The 25,761-nt window shown below is 56.4% G+C and overlaps 5 protein-coding genes across 5 annotated transcripts; 2 read left to right on the top strand and 3 right to left on the bottom strand.

Annotated features, from left to right (window-relative positions):
• Positions 1–506: 506 nt before the first annotated feature.
• Positions 507–6,545, top strand: BESB_071910 (WD domain, G-beta repeat-containing protein; the record flags this gene model as incomplete). Its single annotated transcript, XM_029365564.1, has 1 exon — positions 507–6,545. One exon carries the CDS (start codon positions 507–509, stop codon positions 6,543–6,545), a length of 6,039 nt encoding a protein of 2,012 aa, XP_029218048.1.
• A 485-nt stretch (positions 6,546–7,030) lies between these two features.
• BESB_071900 (glycosyl transferase family 8 protein) lies at positions 7,031–8,062 on the bottom strand (the record flags this gene model as incomplete). The annotated part of the gene is made up of 1 exon (XM_029365563.1): positions 7,031–8,062. The coding sequence occupies one exon, from the start codon at positions 8,060–8,062 to the stop codon at positions 7,031–7,033; it is 1,032 nt and encodes a 343-aa protein (XP_029218047.1).
• Positions 8,063–10,806: 2,744 nt separating this feature from the next.
• Positions 10,807–13,316, top strand: BESB_071890 (uncharacterized protein; the record flags this gene model as incomplete). Its single annotated transcript, XM_029365562.1, has 6 exons — positions 10,807–10,998; positions 11,358–11,436; positions 11,808–11,970; positions 12,131–12,198; positions 12,555–12,707; positions 13,237–13,316. 6 exons carry the CDS (start codon positions 10,807–10,809, stop codon positions 13,314–13,316), a joined length of 735 nt encoding a protein of 244 aa, XP_029218046.1.
• A 1,558-nt stretch (positions 13,317–14,874) lies between these two features.
• BESB_071880 (brix domain containing protein) lies at positions 14,875–17,594 on the bottom strand (the record flags this gene model as incomplete). Its single annotated transcript, XM_029365561.1, has 5 exons — positions 14,875–15,039; positions 15,625–15,675; positions 15,980–16,095; positions 16,576–16,770; positions 17,357–17,594. 5 exons carry the CDS (start codon positions 17,592–17,594, stop codon positions 14,875–14,877), a joined length of 765 nt encoding a protein of 254 aa, XP_029218045.1.
• Positions 17,595–20,741: 3,147 nt separating this feature from the next.
• BESB_071870 (uncharacterized protein) lies at positions 20,742–25,403 on the bottom strand (the record flags this gene model as incomplete). Its single annotated transcript, XM_029365560.1, has 7 exons — positions 20,742–20,822; positions 21,187–21,251; positions 21,599–21,673; positions 22,000–22,055; positions 22,512–22,636; positions 23,225–23,680; positions 24,501–25,403. 7 exons carry the CDS (start codon positions 25,401–25,403, stop codon positions 20,742–20,744), a joined length of 1,761 nt encoding a protein of 586 aa, XP_029218044.1.
• Positions 25,404–25,761: the final 358 nt, after the last annotated feature.

The following is a 25,761-nucleotide window of genomic DNA, read 5'->3' as shown; positions in this document are numbered from 1 at the left end:
ACTTTTTCTGTGGTGCGAGCCTGCATGCGAATCATCTTCGCAGCTACCCCTCGCGCTGCATCAACAGCGAAAAGTCTGCCTGGAAGGACCTGTCAGACGCCTCTACTCTTTTGCAGCCTCGTTAACACCGGCATCAGGGGAGCCGCTTGGATCCTTTCCACATTGTCCGACTGCACTAGAAGATTTCCATCCCGCCATTCCACCGCCGTTTGGAGGTGACCAGACCTGTCTTCGTATATTTTCCAGCATACATGTGTAGTCAGAAGAAGCCTCTTTACCACAGTCGGTGTCGGGGCTTCTCGCTTCGACCCGGTTGTCTTTTTCTTTCCGCCGTCAGGCGCGCCACAGGCGTCTCTCTCGGGATCGAGTCCTGATCTTTGCTCTGCTCTGTGTCGCAGGCAGCCTCGCGCGTTGACTCTGCGAGGAGCTGCAGCCTTCGTCTCGGCTTCTTCAGGCGAGTGACTGCAGCTCGTGTCTTGCCGCATGCATTAAAGGTTGGGCGAAAAATGCTGTCGCGTCTCTGCAGCACCAACAGCACAAAGGCCGTCGCCTTCCTGTACGGCGAAGAGCTCCTCTGCGCCGGTGTCGGGTCTGAGCTGCGGGTCTACGACAGTGCCTCGGAGTGCCCGGAAGACACTGACTCCTCACCGGGCTGCTCGAGGGGCGCCAGAGCCCGGTTTCGCGCGCGCGGAGAAACCTTCCCCACCCTGCAAGAGACTGAGGCGGATGGCGAGAAGGCGCCGCCGCCAGGCGTGGGTACCGGCGATGCCGGCGCCAGGCGGGCGTCGCGCGACAGTCTCGCGACGTCTAGTCCGCCGCAGCCCGGGCGGCCTGCGGCGCCGTCTTCGTCTTCTTCGCGCTTGGTTGCGAATGCGCTCTTCGCGCCGTCGACGCACATTCAGGGCCTCGCCACGTCGTCCCTGCGTGGACAGATTGCTGCGTACGGGCTCGGGCGCCTCGTCCTTTACCAGTTGCAGTGGAGAGACGGTGGAGGAGTGGAGTCTCACGGCCGGAAAAAGCGAGAGCGGGAGGGGGTTGTCGAGCCTCCGAGCCCTGAGGCTCCGAGGGACGACGACGGCGCCCCTCTAGCTCGTGCGCGAGGGAGCTTGAGTGCGCTTTTCGAGCTCTCCTCGCCCCAGTGGATTCTCGACGTCAGGATCTTGGAGACCGACGCGGTGAGGCGTTCCGCGTGCCCCCTCCTGCTTGCAGGCTTCGCTCACGGCGGCGTCGAGTTGCTTGATGCGGCCTGCGGCGCCCGCCTGGCTGCGTGGATGTGCACTGACCGCAGTCTCCTCTACTCGCTGGCGATCCAGGTGCCCGACTCCTCGGCGGCGACGAAGCAGGCCCCGGCTGAGGAGCCGGTGCGCGGACGCGGGGAGCTGCATGCGCCGCGGGCGGCTGAAAATGGAGCAGGAGGAGGAAACTGCGGAAGGCAGGGGGCAGGTGACGTGCTGGGCGATGCCCACGAGACCTGTAGGCGACCAGCCGTGCCCACGACCCCTTCGGAGTCTTCCGTGACAATTGCCAGCGGGACGGTCTACAGCAGCATTCTCATGTGGCGCGTGGATCTTCCCGCGCGCTCCAGCCATACACCTGCGGCGCCCTCGAGTGAAGGCGCCGATCAGGAGGGCGCAGAAGGCAGCCCGCGGGCGATCGCCGTCTGCTCAGACGCTTCCGACGCGCGAACGCAGTCTCCCCTTGGTGGGCTGTCTTGGGCAGAAACGGCGCACGTGAACCAGGTCGCGTCGCGCAGCGGCCGCGCAGACAAGCTGATCGATCCGAGTCAGATTCTCAAAGGCCATCGGGGAGTTATCTTCAAGCTGAGGTTTTATCTCGAAGGCATGCTGCTGTGCTCTGCCTCGGATGACCGCGAAGTCCGCGTCTGGTGGAGGTCGGCCTGCGAAGCAGCCCCAGGGGACGCGTCTGCGCTGCGCGGGCCTTCAGCTGACTGTAGTGAGCCTTTGCCGGCGCTCCAGGAGACGCAGAAGATACCCGAGTATTCGTGTGTCGCGACCCTGAAAGGCCACCGGTCGAGGGTGTGGGACATCGCCCTCCTGGACCTCTCAGCTCGCCGGCCGAGTCGGTCGGGGGGCGTCTCCGCCGAGGACGCGAGACCTGCGGGCGCTCGTTCCTTCGAGGACGCCCTGCGAAGTTGTCTGATTGTGTCTGCGGGCGAAGACTCCAGCTGCCGCATCTGGTCGCTCCGCGGCGAATTGCTCTACAGCCTGCTGGGGCACGCAGGGCGCGGCGTGCGCGCGGTGTGCACGCCGGAGCTCCCAAGTGCCGGTCGCTTGCCGTTGATCGGCTCCGGCGGAGAGGACGGCGACGTGAAGCTCTGGTCTCTGGAGGAGTCGCCGTCTTTCCTTGGCACTCTGGAGGCGCACCTGGCGCAGTGCGACGACGCGGCTGCGCGCCGCGCAGCGGCGGGAAAGGTATCAGGACTCAGTCCCCCGGCGGAGAAGGGCACGGCGCAGCCCCAGGCATCCCCCCTCGAGGCGCGCCGCGAGGTCGTTTGGAACTCTCGTGAGGGAGGGCGGCGGGATGATTTTGTGCGCGAGGTTCGCCTCCTGCACAGCGACTCTGCGCTGGTCGCGACCAACTTTGGCCGCGTATACTTCCTCCGTCTAAGACCCGACAGCTGCGGACCCGCCTCACGACACAATGGAGTGGAAGGGCGTCAGGAGGCCTTGGCGGCGGAAGACCTTGCGCGTGCGAGCCACGGGGACTCCGCCGGTTCTGTCGCCGCGTTCCTTCTGGTCGAGGTGCCTGCAGTGCTCACGTGTCTGCGCGCCCTCGACGGGCTAGTCGCCGCGGGATGCGCGGACGGAACGGCCTTCTGCTTTCGATTTTTCCCCGACTCGGTAGCCGCCTTGCCCGGAGACTCTCGCGGAAAAGACCGGCGGCCTGCGGAGGGCTCAAACATGAAGCCCGTCCTTCCTCGCCCGAGTCGGTGGCAGTGCTTCCGGCGCGCGCGGGTAGGGAATCTGTTTCAAGTTGCTCTGCCGGCTTCCCGCGGCGAAGTCGCGCTTTTGCGCCTCCTCGGGCCCCTTGGCGGCCTCCACGCCGCGGCGAGGAGCTCCTTCTCAAACAGGAGCTACTGGAGTGAAGTCTGCGGCCGCGTGGCTCTGTCCGCAGACGGAAGCCCATCGCGTTCCAAGCAGGATGCTGTAAAAACGCCTGCTTCCGCCGCCTCTGGGCTCGAGGCGCCAAGCGCAGCGGGAGGCGCGTCCGGCCGCCCCTGCGCATCCCCGCGACACGCCGACTGCGTGGATTTCGAAGCCTCAGGCGACACAATCCTCGTGGCAACTGATCACGCGGGGCTGGTTTCACTGTGGCATCTGTCGGGCGAGCGCAAAAAGGATGAGCGCGAGGCCGTCGTCGAGTCTCGGCCCGAAGAAGCGTGTGGGATGGACTACGCGTCTTTCCCCGAGGCGGAGGAGCTCTTGGAGCCGGAGGCCCCCGACTCGCAGGCGCCGCCGACCCAAAGCCGTGTTTCTGAAGGACGAGGCGACACGGAGAGCGTCTCAGCCTCCCCCGCTCGAGAGCCGATGCCCGCCAATCCCGCGGTGACGCCGATCCAGACCGTTCAGCTGCCAAACGCTGGCGGAAAGCGCACGGACCCGTCGCGCTGTTTCTCTTGCCTAGGGCTGCTGTGCGTGGCGGACTCGTCGTGTGAGGCTCCCGCGGCGGAAGCAGGCGATCTGGGTGTGACGCACGTTGGTCGTGAGGAGCTCGCGATTCTTCTCGTCCTGGGCGACGAGACGGGCAGCTTGCATGTGGTGCAAACTGTGGTGCCTGAGACTCCAGACTCGTCGCGGCAAGCCAGCGAGTCCAAGGCTGGAGGGCCTCGAGGAGGACGGGAGGCCGGTGAAAAGAGCCGCGTGAGGTGGGCGTGGTCGGCCGCACGAAGCAGGTTGGCTCACACAGTCCAGTCGGCGCACAAAGGCAAGAAAGTATGGGACGTGGCAGCGCACGGAGAATTCCTCATTTCGTGTGGAGGCGACGGGACTATTCTGTTTTTCCAAGTTACAAAGCAGGCGGAGGAGCCGTGCCAGCTCACGCAGAAGGGGGCTGAAGCGTCCGCAGGAGGCGGGGAGCTCGCCATCGGCGCTAGGTTTCCATTTTCGGTAACGATCTCTGCAGTGTCGTGTGTCAAAGTGCCTCAGCTGACGTTCATGCACTCTCTCGTTCCAACGGAGACGGCGCCTGCGTGGTGGTCTGTAGCCCGCTCCGCGGCCAGCGGTGACGCGGCTGTCTCGGGCGATCCGCTGAGACACCACTGGCTCTGTGCCTTCCGGACTGCGGACTTTGTGCTGTTTGACTTTCGAACCTCGATGGAACTGATGCATGTGAGATGCGGCAACAGCCGCCGCCCACTCGATTTCCACCGCGAGAACTCAAACAGGTACACCTTCGCGAGTGCGACGAAGCATCTGCTGTACTTCCATACCCGTGGTCGGAGCCCAGGCCTTTCTGCGCGGACGGAAACGGGGCTGTGCCGCACCCCTACGGCCTCGCGGATGCCTTGTCTGGGCGAGCCGGGAGACCGCCCAGCGCGAGGCGGCGCATGTACGCCGTCGCTCCAGGGACACGGGCAAGACCCAGCCACAGACAGCGAAGATGATCCCGGCGAAACAGGCGGGCTCGCCGCGCGAGGGTCGGACGATCTGGTCTGTGGACACAAAGCGCTTGCCCTGAAGGATGGGACAGGCGCATTCCCCGTGGAAGACGAACGCAGGAGCGCGTCGTTCAATCCAGGGTTTCACGGCAGGGAAGTCTGGTCAGCGTGTTGGCTAGACGACCGCACTCTTGCGACTGGCGGCGAAGACAACTCAGTCAAAATCATCAACCTGGTGGGCGAGGCGTGCGCAGAAGCTGAGGAAGAGTCGCGCGACGGGCTTTCTCGGCGAGATATAGCTGGATGTCAAGGGGATCGAAGCGCGGCTCCTCTCAGCGGCTATGCAACGTCGGTGGTCCGCGGGTTCGCCAGTTTTGGCGAGCCGTCCCCTGGTGAGCGTATCTGCCGTAGGCCGCCCAGGCCCTGGCGGCCGCGGTGGCGTCTTCAGGTACTTCAAACCGCAGTGCATCACGCGGCAGCGGTGCGCGTGGTGCGCCTGCTGACGTGCCTTTTTCCAGCGGGGGCCTCTCACGAAGCCGAGGCCGTGCCGCGGATCTTAGTGAGTGTTGGGGCCTGCGACATGGTGAGCCTCTTCTTTGTCCCGCCGTCGGGCTGCACTGAGGAGGACGGAGGCAGGCTAGGCTCGAGTTTGAGCAGAAACTCGCTCCTCATGCGCCACTTGCTCTCCGCGAGGCTCTCCGAACGAGGAATGGGAACAGACGTACGCCTGAACGGAGTCGACGGCTTTCTGGAGCACCGCTGTGCCTCCTTTGAAACAGGGCCCCGTAATAACGCGTCTTTTTCGGCGAAGGAGCCAAAAGTTTTGACAGCGCATCTGTGGACTGCTGCGTCGGCCGCCGAAGTCGCGTATCTCCGCGCGACGGTAGACTATGCGGCTGCCGAGGATTTCAACGCCCTCGCAGGCCGCGACAAGGACAGCAAAAACCTCCTGGAAAAGCGTGCGTATGCCCCCTTGGAAGGCGCCGCACTGTGCGTGCGCACAGTCGTTTTGGACAGACTTGGCATGCTTCCCGCGTCACAGAGAGATACCCAAGATGATATCCACAGGCCCGAACCAGCCGAAGCTCGGACTGTCCTGATTCTTGTAGGGATGACAACGGGCGAGATTGCCGTGTTCGTGGGGGGCACTTCGGAAACGCGACTACACCTCCAGCGCATGTCGACTCTGAAAGCTCACCAGTGCGGCGTTAACGACCTGGAAGTGACTGAGACGGATCTTTCCGGCGCGTCTGCGTTGGCGAGCAACAGTTCTTCGAGGGTGCGGGGGGATTCTTCTCCGGCACCTGCGGAGAGCCACAGCAGCATTTCTCGCCGTTTCTGCGTCGCGTCGTGCGGAGACGATCAGTCGGTGACCATCCAGTTTGTTGGCGTAGAGTACGATCCGGGCAGCGCGGCCGCGTATTCGCTTCGCGTGTTCTCAGCTTGCCGCGTGGAAAACGCCCATGCATCATCCGCGAGAAGCTGTACGCTTTTCTTTCCCCTGTTATTCACTGTAGGCTGGGACCGGTGGGTACAGGTGTGGAACATCGCTGAATTAGCGCGATCCAGTGGCGGGGAAGCACCTGACACTAACCCAGCTGCCCTACTTAACGACGGGGGAAACCAGGCAAAGCGCCCAGCTGTTGCCCTATGTCCCTCTACAACTGCGCAACGGCTAAACGCCCGGTCGAGCGAATACCAGGAACGAAACTACTGGGGGGAGTATGGGTGTGGCGGGCCTTCCGGAGCCCAACCTTTCTCCGTGGAACGCATCGATGCGATTAAAACCTCCGTAGCGGATGTTGCCCATCTCGACGGACGCGCTGTCGCGGGGGGCATCCGTTTGTGCGCGGTGGGAAGCTCTGGCGGCATTGACTGCTTTCTGTTCAGAGGGCTGTGCACTGAGAAAGATTCACGAAAAACTTAGACACAGGTACTTGTCGTACGATGACGCGAATACATCGTAACGATCGTGATTATATATGTATATATGCAGGTGGCAATCCCCTTCTGTCCTGCATCTAGTCTCGCATCTTTGGCTCGACTGTGCTTGGGCCCCTGAAAGGGCGGCTTATCTAAATGATTCTTCACTTGAGACACGTTTCCCCTCGGAAAGAGGGCATGCCGAGTTTTGGACAAAAAATCCCCTACACCGAGGCGATGCATTCGACTCAATTAGCTTCACACCGCAAACTGAATACCGTTGCCCTCTACTAGCATTCTCTGCTGGGGCAAGCAACAAAAGACAAGTAAAAGTTGTTTTCAAACGCACACAGCAAATTGAATGTTGAGCGCGACGAACGATGCGACACCTGTACGACCCTTCGCTTCCTCCGCTCTCAGCTGTCCCTGAGGCAAGTCTGTTCGAGAACTTGCCTTTTCTCGACGGCTTTCAACCCGTCTCTTCGCTTTTTACACAATGTCGGACTCAACCGGAATGGTGCCAGTGAGGAAGACATGCCACCACAATTTCTCGAGTTCGGTCTGTTTACCCGCCGGTTCCCATGGCTTCGGAGAAGAGCAGAAATGCAAGATCTTGATCGGTCTGACAGCGTCCCAGTATCCTCTCTGACTGGCGTAAGTCATGTGATACAGTGTCCGTTGGGCATTGTACCGGAACGGCAATCGGGCGCCGGCAGGACTGGTATACCACGATGCGAAATACGCGTTTAAAAATCCGGTATCGCTGCCATCATGGGATGGTAAGTGCGCTAGAGCGGAAACCATTTTCTCAAACTCACCAGCATCCGGCTTCAAAACAACGACACCCGCGTTGAATTTATCTGGCGGGAAAATATCTGGAGCAAAAGCAGGCAGAGGCTGCCGAAAAAAAAGGTCGTCTATACAGTCTAGCACGATGCAGTCCGCATCGACGTAGACGACTACATCGAAATCGCTCTGTTCCCAGAGGCGCAACTTTGTGAAACAAGTCTCCCAGCCGGGCACATGACATTTGCTTTTTTTGTTATCAGGATAGGGAATGGGGTCAACGAGACGAGGAATAACACAGATCTTGCCATCTTTGCTCAGAACGCTTTCCGATGCCTCATTTTCCGAAAGATGTTCATCTAAATTGCCCTTCGGCTTCGAGTCACGGTCAAAGGGCGTATCTCCTTTCCCTAACGCGCCCTGATGCCCTTCTTTCGATTCCGGCTCAGACGCACGCACGTCGCAGGAAATATCCTCTGAACCTGTCACAGCGGGACACGAGTCATACTCTTTTTCGTCTTGCGGCGCCAGTTTACCTGGCGCCTGTTCCCCGTTATAGACTGCTTGGCGCTTGTGAATCAAAGATTTGATGGTGCTCTTGGAAACACTTGCTGTGTACAGAAGAAGCAGGGGATACTGCGACTTTGTTGCCTCAAGAGACTTCAAAAGCGCCTCGACACCGTAGTAGAAGGAGTTATCGGTCAAGAGTGTCGCGTAGGCGTATCGCGGCAGCATTGTCCCGACACAAATAAAAAAATCATCGGCGCCTCTCGACAGACTCGCCAGCACTTCACCCTCCGAAAAACAACGAGCGTCCGCAGCTGCTCGAACCCCGCGTGGTCTAGGCACGTACACTTCGCTCCCAATCCCGTAGCATGGCAGCAGGTATCGCTGTCGCTAACAATTGATTGTCTGGAATCAACTTGCCTAATATACACACACATCACATTTCCTGTCTCTCGGATTTCGACCGCGCGGCCTCCGTTCTCGTCCCTAATGAAAACACCATGCAGAGTGCTGCCTTTACGGGTGGCGTGTTGATTCCGGCTCCTGCGACAGCGACAAGAACGGTGCTGCCTCAGAATGCAGCATGCACGGAATTACATGACAGAGGCAAACAAAGAAATTCAACACAAGAGCTCTGAGGTACTCCAATTTCCTTCGCGGACGTCTCACTGACTTTGTCCCGCCGCTGCTCGCCGTGCACGTCTCGATGGAAGCCACGCGGATCCGCACTGACAAGAATCTCAGAAGGGACGACGGTACTCAGGACGGCGCAGCTTAAGGCCGTGGACAAGACCCTCACCGAAGCACGAATACAGCCGCAGCCAGCGAAAGCCACAGTGCTGTGGAAGGCGAGACACAAGCGCCCACACAGCACGAAGATGGACTACCTTCCCTCAGAGCGTGCACCACGCAAGGTCAAAGCCGCTCGTTCCTTTGCGATGCCGCTACGGACTCGCGGGCAGCTCAAGAATATTTGTCTTTTCTCATCGCCCACCTAGTAACACAGGGGCAGAACCGGTCATGAGGAGGGAGGAAAGATCTGCAGGGGGAGGGGGCTAGAGGATGCGACAATCTAATAGGGTTGAGCACGGAAGTACTGACTGTCTTCCCTCAATCGGTGACATGCACGAAAACGAAGAAGACGTGAAGACTAGTGAATAGGAGCCTCTTGTGCCGGTCCGGTCGCTGCCGCGAGCGAGGAAATACCATGCGAGCCACAGAAGAAACCGGCATCCGCTCGTGATCTCCCCCTCACACTTCACCGCGAGACACCCCAGTGTACATATGGACAACGAAAACAATTCAAATAACAAATACATCTACACACACGTTGAAGATCCGCTGCTGGGAACGCACACGCGATGTAGAGGGGTTGCACATTCCTCGGCGAGTTGCATGCGAGGTGCCGGAAGTGACCGTAGCGAGCTGCTGGAGTTGGAGCCTCGGCTGATAATCTCGCACATCAGCCCCGTAACACCCCGCGAGACGCGAGGCGGGTCGAGCCGGGAGAGGGGCAAATTCTGTTAGGGATTACCTTCTTTCTCCATGCTCTGTGGTATCTTTTTCCATGTTAGCTAGCCGTGTTTGCATCCCTCAAAGCCCCTGTGGCTTGTGAGAAGCTACTAAGGATGCGGGAGTTTGGTTCGGGGGAAGGTCACCGCTGAGCCGCCTCACCCTTCTTCCGCTACTCAGCTGAGACGAGGGGGGTCAACAACCTGCGCGTCGCTGCTTTTTTCTTTCAGACTTCTCTCGTCGTGCGTCACAGCACTGGCAATATGGGTGTTTTTCATGTCTCTTTTTCTGTAGTTGTGAGTGCGTTGCTGGCTGGAAGGTACTTTTTGCACTCACAGTCTGCTCCTGCGCTAACCGGTTCGCCCGGTTTGCCATGCCCAGTGGGTTCTACAGAGGGGGCAGAGGCAGACTGGAGGGCCGTCCAAGGAGCACGCTCGTTTATGGCTGTGCACAAACTTATATGTAGATCGATGTCGTGTACAGGCTGCTAGAGGCTGAACTAGGAGTTACAGGGCCCTCAAGCTTGCACCTGTTCTGGGCTTCACTTTCAAAGTTAGTCCTGCTGCGATTCTCTTTTCTGTTGCAGAGGAGAAAGCGACGCCAGCCCACGCCTCGAAGGAACGAGCTTAACGCCCGCTCTGTACAAGTGGCACCGATCGTACGCGGCTACGGGAATCCCTATGCAATATAGTTAGTATCTTAACATCCCGTGTTGTGTACCCGCCGTACAAATGTTCAGGTATTCACCCGCACCGGGAGAGCACTCCTGGGTACGAACCCGTGTGTAGTTTTTCTCTTCGTGTGCTTCTTAGCGAAGCTGCGAAGCGGCATTTGAGGACTTTCCACCCCTCATCACAACAAGACAAAGATATCGCCAATTGTTCTTGTTCTTGAGTCCCTCAGAAGTGAGGAAGCGCACTGGTTGTACTCGCTGTTCGATAATGATAGCGTTACTTCTGAAGGAAAGCGGGGAACCACTGGAAAGGATCTCGTTAAGTATAGATTCGACAAGGCTACTTCAAGTTGCTGTGCCCCCCCCCCTTCCCCTACTCCTCCGACCCTCGAACTAGTGTGACAATTACAGCCCGATGTGGTTCCTTCGAGGAAGTTTGGAGTACATGACGAGCACACAGAGCGTCTATGAGAATCCGGGTCGAATGCAAGCAGCGTTTCCGAGATTCGACGTTCTAACGACACAGAGAGGCGAAGAAGGCCAGAACAAGGCGAGCGGCAACGGAACTAAAGGCGGAGGACCTGTAGGCCATGCAGGGCGTGACTCTGAAGAGACTCGCCGATAGGCGTGCGCATCACGAAGGCCACGAGAACTGACGGCGGAGGAGCTGCACACATCACCGTCGTGCTGCCGAGAGACCATGGGTTTTTTTTCTAGCCGGTCAGCGACCTTCTGGGTCCCTATTCTAATCGCTTCCGCCTGCCTCGCGTCGACGTTTTTCGTCTCCATGCATTGGGTGACGCTTCTATTTGAACTCGATCGCCCAGACTATCCGACGAAAGAGAGCGTCGAGGCTGAAGGAGCACATTGGCAGCCACCCAAGTCGAGCTTGGGCAGCGTTTTCCTTCCAGTTTCGTTTGTGCTTGGCATCCTCACCTTTTTTAGCGCGTGTCTAGCGTCATGCGCTGTCGCGGACCGGGTAAGCCCCGTTTCCTCTCATCTGAACTCTTCAGTGTTCGTCGGCAGTATTTCGCAACGCTGTATGCATCCCCTCCTCTTTTCTGTGTCTCCTCCTTGGCGTCAACTCTGGTGGATTAAGCTCGCGGCATGCCCCTGTATGCGCAACTTTCAGCGGTGCAACTTTCGCGTTGATGCACACTGCTTCCTTTTCACGTCTCTCCACGTCTGTGCCTTCACTTTGACTTCGCTTACGGAGCGCTCGTTCGCAGAGTCGTTTTTGACAGTTTTCTTGTCCAGGCTTCGGCGTGTGCATGTTGCACCGCGGAGTCAGATTCGGGGTAACGCCTGGCGACGTTCTTTTCTTCCCGTTGACTTCAGGCAAAGTTTGAGGCTCCACTGGGGGCAAACTGGGCCTTCTACTTCACCGCGATTCTCTCCACAGGCTTCACAGCGACAAGTAAGGCTCCGTTTAAGTTTTCTGTTCTGTGCTCACGCTCCCATTACGCTGCTGCCTTTGCCATATGTATACATATATATATGTATATATATATATATATATTCCTGCACTCCGTTGGTATACCCGTATACGCACTACGCACGGCGTATCATTCATTATATTTATTTGTCTACTATATTCACACATGCGTGACCGTATCTGCGAACCTGTGGTGGATTCTCCTCTCCTCCGCTTCCTGCATAGTACCGTTTCGAGGAACGACAAACCGGATATATAAGCACGCGCATTGAGGCATCATAGGATACTGCCTCCCTTGGGGAGGAGCGATGCTCTCGTTGACAGGAGTTTCTTTTGTGTTTTTTTTTCTGCAGGTGTCGTTTTGTCGGTCCATGCTTGGATCGCGCGAGAGCACGTGCGAGCAAGCTTCTCCTGTTCTTCGACTGGGTCCTCTTCGGCGGCTTCTCAGATCTGTACTGAGCTCGCAGATTGGCGAGACGCCACTGAGAACAAGCTCTTGTTTCTTTTCCTTGCCTCGTGAGTTCTTCTCCGGCTGTTCAGAGGAGGGCGCGCTGCAGCCCTTTTTCCATGGGTTTGTGTGAGCAGTTTCTCTTACTAGCTGTCACTGGTGTCGTATAATTTTTCACGTCTGCCGAAGTAATGTCGCCGTGCTGTTTCTGGATGTTGCTGATTGCAGGAGTATTGCCGCGTTGGTTACAGGACTGCTGACGCTGCTTTTAGCAGGCATTATCGGCATGGCAGTTTGTAAGTCTGCTTCTAGACCTTCCTGAGATGTACTTGCTAGCGTCGCCTCTCTGCGTCTGGCGAGCTCTATCCACCCTCGCCCGCTCGTTCTGCCTGCATCCTACGTATTCCTGTAGTCGCTTCCGGCAGATAACTGTTGGGGTTCTACAGACTCTCTGAGTCGCTCCGGATGTGACTGCGTCACAATCTGAAAAAATCCGCGTGTAGGGTGTCGGCACATTCTAATCTGGGCGGCTCGTGATTGTGTACACGCATATTTCTCCGGTGACCTCGTGCTTGCTTCCTCGAATTGTCTCTCACCATCTTGTTGACAGGTTACACGCAAGTGTTTGCGCATTTCTCGCTGTCTTGTTCAGGTTTCCCACCTCCAGAGTACCCGGACTTTCCTGCGAAGGGCGGACGTCTCACACGGGATGTCTTGCAGATGTCACCCTACACAGTGAAAGCAGTTCAGGAAGTGGGTCCACATTACTCCACTTCCACAATTGGCCCGCTGACTTCAGACTCGGGTAAGACTCGAGAGCAGCAAGCACGCGAAGGCTGAGAGGGGAAAACGGATGCCAAGCAGGCGCCGTCGGTGGCCTTGGTGTAAACGTATAGCGGCTCCCACGATAATATATCAGCCGATAGCGCATTAAACATCACCAGCATTTGAATACAAGCTGGACGAACATCTTGACATTCACTTTGATACCCGCCTCCTTGATGTTAGGCTGTACCGAATACTTAGGATGATATTTTTGCACTGGTGCTAATGCCTTTGGAGGACTGCATCGAAGTTGGTTCCGAAATATGGGTGAGAAGGAAACGTCCCCTATCACGAAGATCATCAACCTTTGTGGACTGTATTACCTGTTATAGGTCTCCCCTTTGCCGCAGTAGACTGCGGGGAGACGGTGAACTGAGAGATCATATATAGAAAAGTGGATGACGGAGAGAGGCTGCTCCAACAGTGTCGGCGGTACCTGCGCATCTAGGTATCTCCGCGTGAAGTGCAGCTCTCGCTTTTGTTTTGTGTGGGTTTTCTACTCTTTACAGATATTTTTCAGAGCGAGAATGGCAGACGGCTAGCAGTACCTGCTGCTTTGCAGGGTCGAGGGAGGCATTACAAAATGTAGCTCTTGCGTCACGCACTTTTTCAAGTAGTAGAAACAAGCAGCTTTTTAACTAGGCGTAGATGCATGGAATGGTGGCTAGTTCTCCGTTGCCCCATGAGCCTGGGAGGATATGGAGTTGCCTCATTCTCTTCAAAATAGAAACACGGTTCAGGAAAGGATTGGGACGTGCAGACGTTAGCGAGGGAGAAGAACAGGAGAGATAAAATGGTATCTACCCCGACAAAACATGCTGCGTGCCAACTTCGGCAACCTAGGCATGATGTTTCCGTTCCTTTCGTTTGCTCGAAGAATCAGCTAGGAAGAAAACAAAAGAGGACCTCTTCCGGAGGGGAGGAAACCAGAATATACAGAAATTGGTTCTTTTTCCTCAGGCCTTCCTGCGTCTCATGTGTATCGCTGTTGCTGGGGCAAAACACAGTCGTCAATTTTCTTTCGACATTGACGGCAGTGGATTGAAGGGAAGAAAGTCGGACCAAAAAAAAGCTGGTTTGTTCTTGGAGGTTCTGAAGGGTTTGCCCCCTCATTTCGCGTGTAGAACACCACGATTCAAAGGAAATGGAGCGAAACACATAGACACCGTAATAACGATTTCTAGGGAAAAGTAAGGTGCGCAGAACCGTGCGGATTTGACGCAATACCGAAATTCGCGAGCTTCAGCCGCGTTTTCTGTCTTTCTTGTCGATCTTTTTTTATGTACATGAATCCCGCGAGTCTGTTCCGTGCGCCACTGCATTGGTCGAACTTCGTTTGGTAAATTAAAAGATTCGCAGACCGTCTCCAAAGTCTACTTGCGGCTTTCTTCACACCCGCAGCAGGGTCATTCGCCATTTCAACCGGCATTTCGTAGCAGCTCGCCCCGGCTTCTCGCTCGGTTTTTTTGCGTAGGTTTCTTCTTTGCCACGCTGCCGGCACGTGTCCCCCCGTTGTTGCTGTTGCCTCTCGTCCACCGCCTAAAATCTGCGTTTTCTGTTTCGCTCTCACGTACCCTGGCCTCCGCACAGACCTACGCACCACCATATATTTATCAATCTATGTATATATCTATATCTATTAATCTATGTATCTATCTATGCATCCATCAAACAATATATCTATCTATCTCCATATCTATCTATGTATATGTACACGGTGGGCGTGATTCAGGAGACTTCTTGCTTGTTCGTTCAAAACAGTGAATAACATGCAGATATACAGACTCGGAGATTTTTGTTTCACTTGTGAACCGCGTTGTCTTTGAGTGGGAATCGCGCCTGGGACGATCATGCCCCCTCGAGCCCTGAAATTTGGAGGAAAACAGTCACGGACATCCTGTCGTCAAGCCGTTTCGTCGGCGATTCGCTTTTTTCGATTGAAAGCGAATGGAACATCGCTTCTGCATGTTCACACGAGTCAGGAAGCATAGTCAAAAAAGAGAAAGGGAAGCAGACACGCCAGAGACCAGAGAGAAAGGAGAGAGAAGAAAAAAGAGGAAGATCGAAATCTGTTTGAGCGCATTCAATCAACGCAGCGATTGCCCAAAAGGGGGGAGCCGGCAGCAAACCAAAGAGGCGAACCCGTTTCACTCTGTGAGTGCAGCCTTTGGTTTGTTGAAGAAAGGCCGAATCGCCCACTCTGTCTCGACGTCTTTCATCTCTGCAGTGCCCAGGTCGATGCGGTAAGGCTTTAACGTGAAACGCGGCCCAACTTCCACCAGCTCCAGTCGTCCTGGGCTCTCCTCTGAGTCCTCTTCTGAACAAAAAAAACCACACGCACACAACCGCCTTCGGCTTTTGACTCGACACCAGAAATCCACTGCCATTCTAATGACTACACATACAGACTCATGCATGCCTTTATCCACATGCACACACGAACGCAAGATACCGAGCTGCAACACCTGCGCTATCGATACATTCGAAAAAAAGAATTCCGCTCAAGCGATCGCCTCTGAATGCAACTAGAAGCTCTTCTTTCGGCGGGAAAGCCGCAGCTGAGGCAACAAAGGCCTCGAAACACGCGTGTCTGTCACTATGAGACTCCAGACAGCTGACTGGGGTCTGGGGCTGAGAACCTGCGCATGCATACGCGCATTTGGAGACACAAGCGTCTCCCAACATGTGCACTCGTTCAACTTTCGGCGGTTTGCCGCTGGCTTACGGCCGTCAGCAGCGGCGAGCTCCGAGGCACTCTGCGAAGTGCGCGCCTTCTTTCGAGTGTCACTCCACGTGTAGTGCCGAAAGTGGATTTCGTCGCCGACGTTCACGAAGGACTCGACGCGCTGGGCGACAGGGTTCGCCGGAGGATACAGGAACTTGAGGATGTTCATCACGCGCTTCCCCACGCGTGAAGTAAAGTTGTGGAACACCAAATGCGGCGCCGCCTGCAGACAGTCACACGCCCCGGACACGTCGAGTCAACTCTTCGACGCGGGCTGCGAAACGCTTGGCATTCTCGCCGGGAACACATGCATATGCGACACAGAACAGGGAGCAGAGGCGCGAGGCAGGCTGGCGCCCGCTGGCTTCAGAGACCTGCAGCTCGGCTCCACACGTCGTAGAACTGCCCAGGTAAAGCACGAGGCATGAGGGCGACAGGGGATGCGGAGCGCTCCGCGGCGAAGCGAAATCCCCACGAGACGAGGAAACGGCTTGAGAAAGAGCTCCGCATTCCACGCAGCTGCTCACCTCAGACATGTTGGCGGGCTTTTCTGGCAAGTCGTGACGAAGCGCGACGTTGGAGAGATTAAAGTGCGCCGCCGGCCCGTGCGGGAGGTGACAAATGACCATCGCATCCGGCTGGCCTGACAAACGAGAAAATAGGAAAAAAAAAGCGCGCTCGACACTGTCCCCCGCACTCAAGTTTGCATGGAGGACCTTAAATTTTTTTCAGCGACCCGGACGCAGCGAGGCGAAACGGCGCCTCTCCATGCAGCCGCCCCGCCCTCCACATCTCCATGTCGAGCTACGCGTTCCGACACGTGCACGCCTTCGTGCCCGCATGCAAACACGCACACCCTCGTCCACGCATAATAACAACTGAATAGGCAACACATATATACCTACGTGTCTAGATACGTATGTATATAGCAACAGGACTCCGCGTTGCGAGAGAAAGACTCCAGACGCACGGTGAGCACCCGCGTCCGCGCAGGTCTGTGGCCTGGGCGAAAACCGTGACGCGTGGGATCGAACCTCCCCCCCCCCCTCCCCCCGCGGGGGTCTCTGCCTGTGGCGTCCTCACAGAGCCAGCTGCGCAAGAGGCCGCGGGCTGCGACTCTCACCTCTGTGCTCGTGAATGATGATCAAGTCCGTCACGTTGTTGCTGCGGCAGAGCTCCACGAGGTCGGACACAACGTAGCCTCCGCGGTTGATGCGCTGGCTGTTTGGAATGATGAGGCGCAGCTCCTTCACGAACTGCTGCAGCCGACTCGACGGATTTCGCGAAGTCGTGAGCACGACCTTGGGATCCGCGACCCCTAAGCGGCCCCACACACATCCGCAGACACAAAGACCCGCACACGGAGTTGTGGACCAACAACACACAGACTCACCCCTGATGCCTGAAGATATACATAAATATACACGTAGGTGTGTGTACATGAATGTAAACAAATATACATATATGGCAATGTGTATGTATGTTTGCACAGACGGAGAGAACAGAAGAACATCCGCGCATAGACCTAGCGGAGAGACATTCGGCGCACACGGATCAAGGCACGCACACGTCGTCGATTTGCGCAGGCGCTGAAAACGCGCGGCTAGGGGGTCGCCGGCGAGCCGCAAAGCAGGCGCCAGGCACCTGAGGCTCAGTCTCCTTTCGAGACGCATTCCGCCTCCTCGTGAGGCCTGTATCCCCGCGAGAGGGGGGGGGAGGAGGGGGTGGGCAAGACTTATTGTGTTTCCGAGTATTCCTTCAGAGCGTGTGCAAATGCTGAGGTGCTGTAACTTATCGGTTTCTGATACGGCACCGAGCTATTTTGTGTGGTGGTGCTCACGAACACCTCCCCTCTCATTTCGGCCTGCAGGGGCTCGTTTGTCGCGCACTCCGCGCAGGCTCACCGGCGAAGGCGTATTCGTCGTCGGCGTGGGAAGATGTCTGAGCGGTGTGGACGTCTTCGAGGTCGAGCGTCGGCAGCAGTTTTTGGGCAGCCTGCCCGCGGAGATCGGAGGGAACGGGCTGCCCGCTCTCAAGCGCCTGCTTCAGGCGCCTCTTCCTGTCCGCCAGAACTCGCTCCTTCTCCTCAGTCGCCTTGCGGAAAAGATACTCTTTCCGCAGTCGAACCGTCCGCCTCAACATCTTGCAGACAAAAGAGATGACGCTTCCAAAACGCGAAAGAGCTCGCGAAAACCGAACGGCGTGGGCACACGCAGAGGCACCTGCGGACAGCCGATTCGCGTAGACGCGGGCGCAGGGCGCGAAGGCCTTCTCGCTCGCTCTGATTCTCGCCGCGCTGGTGTCCTTCCGCGAGCCTGCGTGCGTGTGAAGAGTCCGCAGCACCTCCGCCTCCCTTTTATTTCCCCGGATATTCCGTTGAAGGCTGGCGGAGGCAGAACAGATTGAGCGGGCAATTTCTCTCCGGCTGAAAATGCCAGGTGGCACTCCGAGAGCGGAGGAATAGCTACCGCGACCGGGGCGGGGCGCAGTCCGGCCTCAGAGAGTCATGAAAATGACCGCTTCCCGCCGCATCTGAAGCGAGGCACGCGAGGAACGAAGAGGAGTGGGCTGGGCGCGCCCTCTTTTTCCCTCCCTGCTCGGCGCGCGGAGCGATGAAGGCGAGCGAAGGCGCCACAGATGCAGTCAACACGAGAGGCCGACGGACTAGTTCGCACGACGTCCTCAGGCAGAAGCACTTTGCACGCGCAAGTCGTAACTTTTTGGAGGAAACTCTCGCTTCTTAGCCCGGCGTCTCACGATAAGGAGTGCAGCTTTTCGCAGAGTGCCCCGCGCCATGTGGGCGAGAAACACTTGTGGAAAAAGCCTGGCAGATCAACGGGCAGTAAGCAAGCGGAAGCCACGCAGAGACACAGAAGCCCCTAAACTCCACACCTGGGACGCGCGTGCACTCGAAACCCTAAACTCACCGAGTTCCGCCTCGACGACGGCAAGTCGACCGCGCGTGGGACCGCTGCAAGTTGTTTCGCGCTGCACGTCGCCGCAGGAGGAACTATGTGGTTTTTTCCCACCGAGAGGCCCTTCTGAACGACTTCGGGAGGTTTCCGCGTCCGAATCGAGCAGGAAAGACTAAAAACCGCCAGCGCGGCGCGCCGTGAGAAATTCGGTCCTGCATGCGCAAGCTGTGCACATGCGCTGCGCCCATGTCAACCCGACGGAGCCACCTGGAGCTTGGCGTGCCGTGCATCGGCATTTGAACGGAGTTCTTGAAACGAACAATCGTCCTCCTGCCTGCCGTGGGCGCGCGAGTTTGTCTGTTTCGTGAACCTTGGAGGGTGCTCAGCAGATAAACAGCAGTATTCGCCTCGATTGGCTGCAGACACTAAGCCTGCGTTCCCGCGGAGACATACACATGCAAATGCTCGAACGCGTAGAGAAGACATGCGCGCCTTCCCAGCCCTCGCGTTGTCTTCTGCCAACCGGCCGTTCTGCGATCTTGAGTCTCGCTGTGAGACTACAAAATTCAAGAAACGCCTCGCCTGACTGCTGTACGCATTCCCCCGTTGACCCCCTTGCATCTCTCGCAACCTGCGCGCGCGCGCATACTCCTGTATGTATGTATATATATATTGTATATATATATATATATATATATATATATATATATATATATATAGGTATAAATCTAAGCAGACAGTGGCTATGTGTAGACTGTATGTGTGTGTAGACGTGCGTCCACGAGCCTGGAACGAGCTTTTCAGATTTTTGTCAGGACTCGCTAGGCGCGAACCGTCAGCCGCGTCCGCTCATCCAACCAACCACTTCATCAAAACCAGGGAAATCACCTTTCTGCATGGCAAAACGTATGACTTCATGCAATATACACAAGCACGCACAAACAGCGTTGGTTTTCAGTTCGAAATCTTGAGAAGAATAAGGGCATCACACAGCGAAATGTCACGACAGCTACGCAGTTTTTAGCGTCGGGCGCACGCGGGTTAAAAAAAACACGGCATTTCCACATCCACATTCACCGCCACACACTTCTTGTGAGACGTTGGAGCGCTCGCGAATCTTTTCAACTGAGGAGACGCGCGCATGCAGGAGTATAGAAACGCGTGAAAAAAACTGTCCTTCGCCTACTAGGCAGCGCCACGCCCCCGACACAGTTTGATGGTCCAACACAACACATGAAGAGCGTTTGAACGCAGAACGAGGCGCTGATCAACCGGGAGTGCCTCAGGAGAAAACAGCTGGCGCACGCCGCCCGTAGATGCGCGTCCACGCCCTCGCCCCTGGCCCTTGGCCTCCCCTCCCCCCCCCCCCGCGCCGTCGGCGCGTTCGAGAAAAACATGCAGACAGATGCCGCTTGAAAACGAAGGCAAACATGGATACCTTCCTCATACACAGCTAACAGCACCAAGAAGATCGCTCCAGTCGCTAAACGCCTTTTCAACCGGACAGACTACTACCTTGCATACGCCTATCCACCAGGCCCTGAGTGCGTACGCACATACACGCATGCATATGCATATGCATACATATGAATGTATATATGACTTTTCATACACGTATGTGGATAGGAAGAAAGGCACAATAAAGACAGCACCGAGATGCACATACACAAACACAACAAAGACTCTCTTCGTGAAAGAAAGACACGCGATCGTAAACACGCGTTAAGTGGATGGATGCAGACGCACACAATGCCGCATGCAGCGGACAAATCTAGATGCGTACACATATACATTTATATATGAATAAACATATACATACATATATGCACGACGCGGGATAGCGCGCGGGCGGCTCGATGCACACAGCCTGCAGGCAGGCGAGTTTAAGTTTTGGATACGATTACGTTTAACACCGCTTAATATGCTAGGAAGTACCATTCAGGTACGATATGGAGCGGAGTTACAAACCGATGCACAGGCGCGGAGTTATCCGGGTGCGAAGATTCAGTCAAACGTTTTTCGAGTCGCAGAAAGGAAGTCTAGCCACGTTTCACACAGAGGCAAGATTGCGCGCGAGGTTGAGTCGAGGAGCCGAGAAAAGATGTTGCAGACAGACAGACACTCTGGCGTAGCGGGACGCGCATGCAAACACGCCGCCTTTCCTGTCGATGCTGAGTCAAAGATCGCTGAGCGGTGGTCTCCGACTTCGATCCAGTCGCTCGTGAGCGTGAGACACGCGGAACGGGCCGACGAAAAAAATCAACAAAATCGAAAAACACAAAAATCGGCTCACGAGCCGCCGAGAACTCAGCGCGGCAGCGGCGCAGCTCGCTGAACGACCCCGTCGAGACGCTTCGCTTGAACTGAACGACAGTCACTGGGCTCGCGGAAGTGCAAACAGACAGTACAGGGCAAACGCTGTGCCCAGAAAACCAGGGCCCACGCGCCGCCAGTGCTGAAAAAAATCGCACACAGCATCCGCAAAAAAACCAAAAAACACCCTTCAAGCATCTATATACATAAAATGTACAGATTATATAGATATACATACCTACAGAGCTACATCCCTACTAGTCAATACATGTATACCCGCAGTCTGTCACCTTGACCAGCACACGCACATACATGCATAAACAGAGGACACGCGCCTCGGAACTGCATGCATGAGAAGAATAGAACGCCGCCTCGGCCGCGGCGATGAAGCGCAGTGGAGCGACGCTGGAGAGCTCTAGAGTTCGAGTCGCTTTGCGACGTTCGTTTCGGGCAGCAAACAGAATCGCCGCAGCAGCTTTTTACAACTTTTCTGCGTCTTTCTTTACCTCGCTCGCCATGCCAACGAAGAGAAGAAACCAGAGCAGCGGGCCGATGAAGTACTTCAGTGCCGCTGAGAAGAAGAAAAAATGTCGCTCGCGGGATCAACGGGGGAAACGCCAAACGACCGTCCGGCGCTGATCTCTCGAGAAGCTGTGACTCGCAAAGTGTCTGCGCGAAAGTGCATGCGTGAAGAGAGCTGCGTGAAACCGAAAGCCGCGAACGATCGCCTTCTACATGCAAAAAACGAGAGTGGCGCCTCGCCCTAATGACTGCGGAAGCCGCGGGGAACGGGCGCTACACGAGAGAAGCGCGCGCGGCGCAATCAGCTTCTCTCTGCATCTACACATGCTTGCCGCCTGGAGAGCTGCAGGAAAAAGATTCATGCTGTCTTCGAAAATCTTTTTCCCTTCCACTTACGGCTTCGATTGCTGAAGCCGAAAAACGGAGTCCAAAACGCCAAGGTCTTCGCGCCGATCGACCCCAGAAGCACAGCTGCGATGAAAGCACAGTCATCCGCACGGAACAGAGATAGATGCAGACGTTCAAATTTATCCCGATACACGCGTCCATGAGTGAAAGCCACGCATGCATGCAAAGAAGACGACCATAACCCTCGCAGACATCTACGCACATATATATGCTTGCAGAGCATGCAATACCGGCAGCTGCAGATGCTTGAAGGATTGCCTGCCTAAACCCTACGCGCGCAGTCGATCAGTCTGATGAGCCTCGACTGTGCGTTAGTGCATGCAACATACGTGACGCACTGGAAGACATGGAGCAATTTCTCGCTTAGAAAAATTCCCCGCGGGACTTACTTCGTTCAGTGCAGGTTATCTCGTAGAGACTTGGCCCGCCGAACGGCAGACTGAGCCTGGAAAAAAAAGAAGAAAACACAAAAACATCTCTCCTCAAGCATGCCTACAGTCAACGGTATCTGCCTCGACAAATACACACATATATATATTTATATATACTGCTACGTCCACGAACGCCGCGTTTTTTTCTGCGTACAAGCGGGCACTGAGTCGCGCTAATATTGGTGGTTCATGCGACTATGTAGAAAATAGAGATGTGAAAATGCGTCGTTCTCCGCCTGTGTCTGCATGCAGGCACGTGCGTCTTCAGGGAGGAAAGGCGCTTGCAGATGGATTGACAAAAAAACTTTGCACAGAAAAAACACCCTAAACGCCTCCTGTTGCCAGAAGCCACGCGCCCATGCCTGCACATGTCTATATCTGTATACACGAGTCGAGAGAGATATCTTCGAAAATGCGCAGGAAGGCGTTTTCTTTCGCGGGGCTCTTCTCCTGCGGCCCCCAAGACGCACAGGGTCTGCAGAGGGTCGGCGACGAACTCAGAGAGAGACGGCAGCGAAGAAAACGAGAAGGGAAGGTAGGTGAACGCCAGCATCACGACAACAGATGTGAGCCGCACGCGTACGCCTGCAGAATCCTGGAAAAAAGCGCGCGCATGAACACAAAATCCCCGTGCTTCTTATCTACCACGCATGAGGCATGCACCGCGAGCTGCGCTGGACCTGCGTTGTCAGTCCCTACATACCACCAAATATATATAATTCTACATAGATAAATATATAAGCACGCATTTATATACATGCGTGTGCACATTCCAAATCCGCATCGGGGTCCTCTTGCACTTCGAAGGCCCTTGCCCGCTTCTAGCCGCCACGTCACATGCACATGTCCAACGGCCGCAGCGAAGGCCGACAAAGGACGCGGTCCTCGGGCGCCGCAAACGCGCCGAAAAATCGCGGAAAAAACTCGAGGCAAATGAAGATCAATAAAGCGACCAGCGGCATCTGTGTCATGAAGCCTATGCAAAATTAAACAGATGCAGCGTACACACACCGGCGTGGGGTGCGTGTGCCTGAAACGGCCATCGGCCTCGCACATGCCCACAAACATATATATATATATATATATATATACGCATATATATATGTATGTATATATGAATACGCATATCAACATGTATATATATGGGTTCTTTGTAGAGTTGTCTGGTCTGCCATTTGCGTACCCTGACTGCGTTGACCGCACCCTCGATGACCTCGCCGGCGCGCCAGAGGAGGCCAGCAAGAGCCATGCCGCCGACGATCGCGAAGACGAGGCCGGCGACCGTCCAGGTGAAGCACTCGGGTGCGCTGTCGAAGGACGTCTGCGGCGCGTAGGGCACGAAGAAGAGAGAGTGCTCCACGCGGGCGCGCTTGAGGGCACCGAATCGCTCCTCGAAAACCAGCGAGGCGATGGGCAACGAGACGCCACCGATCGCGCCCGCGACGCCCACCGACGGCGGCAGACAGGTCGCCGCGACGGCAAGGATCGCGGATACCACGCCGCAGAGAAGCAGAACCAGGTCCCCCGGCGGCGGCGAGAAGAGGAAGAGCGTAAAGGCAAACACAATCGTTACGCTGCGCACGTGGAATGGCAGCGGAAACTGAATCGAAGGATCTGCAAACATGCCGCTGTACACCACCTGCATGGAGAGAATAAAAAACAAGCAGCGCGGAGGAACGAGGATATCAGCCGGCGACGCAGTCTGAACTCGAGCTTTGAATACCCGAATGTCGATGCGACAATGCTTGCTTGGAAGCTGGAAGTCGGAATCGGTGCTCAGGGTCTACCCGTCGAGCCACGTGGATCCCCTCCCCATATTCACCTCGTCTTTTGTCAGTGTGCCCTAAATATAAGCTACTGGAATTTATAATACAGGGTGGCACTGAGGCATCTCGACGAGACATACGGTGCGGAGCAGACGACCAGAAACGAACCGAAAGGGCCCCGCGACGAGGCCCGACGCGGACAAGAAAAGAAAGAGACACACAAGGACGACGGCACAGAGACGTCCTTCCCAAGAGGTAGATGCATTCTGGCCTCTGCGAAGACTACACACAGAGTTACAATGTGCAACGAGAGAGAGTATTCATGCGAGTGAACGAGAGTCACTTCACGAAAAAGGACGCAGAGAGGGTCTCACGCACAGCAACACGCAAACGCCTGCCCCCGGCTGCATAGAAAAGTAGATGTATGGATGTATGTAAGTGAATAGCTATGCATGCAGCGTGCGGGGCGATGCAATGCCGCTCTTCTAAGAGACTGACGACGTATCTCTCTCAGCCTTGCTGCGCACGCTTCTTGACCCTCGAAGGTCGCTCCGCGGGGCGAGGACGCATTTGCGGTGTTCGATGCCTGTGAAATCGACTTGACGGGCGTTCTGAAGAGGCCACCTCGAAGTCTACAAGAATAGGTGCATGCGTGCTATTGATATATTCTGTGAGACGTGTTTTTCCACGTACGGGGTCGTAGAAGAAGACGACAAAGGCGAGGGCGTAGACTGCGCCTTCAATGCCGAGGTACCGGTAGGGGACGGCGGCCGACGCGGAAGGGAAAACCTGCGTCACAACCCAGGTCATGAGGACTCCGGGCAAGTACAGGCAGATGAGAATGGTGAAGATGGAGCGCATTTTCGGCGAGGAGGAAATCACCAGGTCGCCGCGGCGCTCGTGGACGACCGACATGCCACGGCTCGCCTCGACGTGCTTCTGCTGGATGTAGAGCGCACAGGAGTAGAGCAGGAAGGGCCCCGCAAAGAGCCAAAAGACGACGGAGGTCGGCGACAGGTAGAAGGGGTGAAGAAGGAAGCGCCCGAGCGGCGAGTAAGAGTTCTTCTCCGGAAGGAGGAAGGAGACAAACGCGCGGAGCGCATTTCTGCTGCTCTGCGCCTCATCGTCCTCAGGCGTCGCAGTACTGCCTTCCGCAGCCGGCGCAAAGACTGCAGGCGACAGAAAGAGATCGCGATACGAGATCGCGACGGCGCTCGGCGGGACTGGCGGCTCGGAGAAGCAGAGCGGAAGCAGACGCAGCACGAAGAAGGAGAGGTACGGAGCGAGCAGGGAGAGGAAACAGGGAGAGAGGAAAGTCGTCAGAGAGAAAAACGAAGACGGAAGCGTGTGATGGACGGTAGCCAGGTGCAGGCGGAAGGCCCGAATCGAGGCCGAGATAGAGAGCGACGGAGAAGACGGCGAGTTCGAGCTAATGGCGTGGAAACAGACAAACAGAACAATGAGCGGAAACAAAATGTACAAGAGCTCAGAGGGCGAAGAAAACAGAGGAGAGTTAGGAAGAGGGGAAACCGCAGCCGAGGCGAAAGAAACGCCCGGAAACCTCGGCAGCTGCGCAGAGTCGACTCCAGCGTCCATGATGGCGACGAAGACAATCCAAGAGGGAACCGCGAGGGGACGCGTACGGAGCTGCTAGGGAGAGGACGAAGAAAGACAGGACAAAGACCGACTGGCAACTGTGTTGTCGTGTTTTGCTCAGAAACAGACGTCAAAACGATGCCGGGCGAAGAAAGCAAGGAATACCGACCCGGGGGTCATGACCGCGCGCGCGGAAAACACAGGCATAAGAGGGTACGCAGCGCCCGCTTCGATCCTCGGCGCCGTGAAGCGAACGCCCTCGGCGGATTTTACAGGCACGGAGAAAAAGCTTGTGGGTCAGCATACAGCCCGTCCATCCACACAGGAAGTGAGCCATCTGGTGTGTATGGCCCCCACA

Source organism: Besnoitia besnoiti (genome assembly GCF_002563875.1).
Source record: "Besnoitia besnoiti strain Bb-Ger1 chromosome Unknown contig00007, whole genome shotgun sequence".
Taxonomy (NCBI): domain Eukaryota; phylum Apicomplexa; class Conoidasida; order Eucoccidiorida; family Sarcocystidae; genus Besnoitia; species Besnoitia besnoiti.
This window is presented reverse-complemented; position numbering and strand designations above follow the sequence as displayed.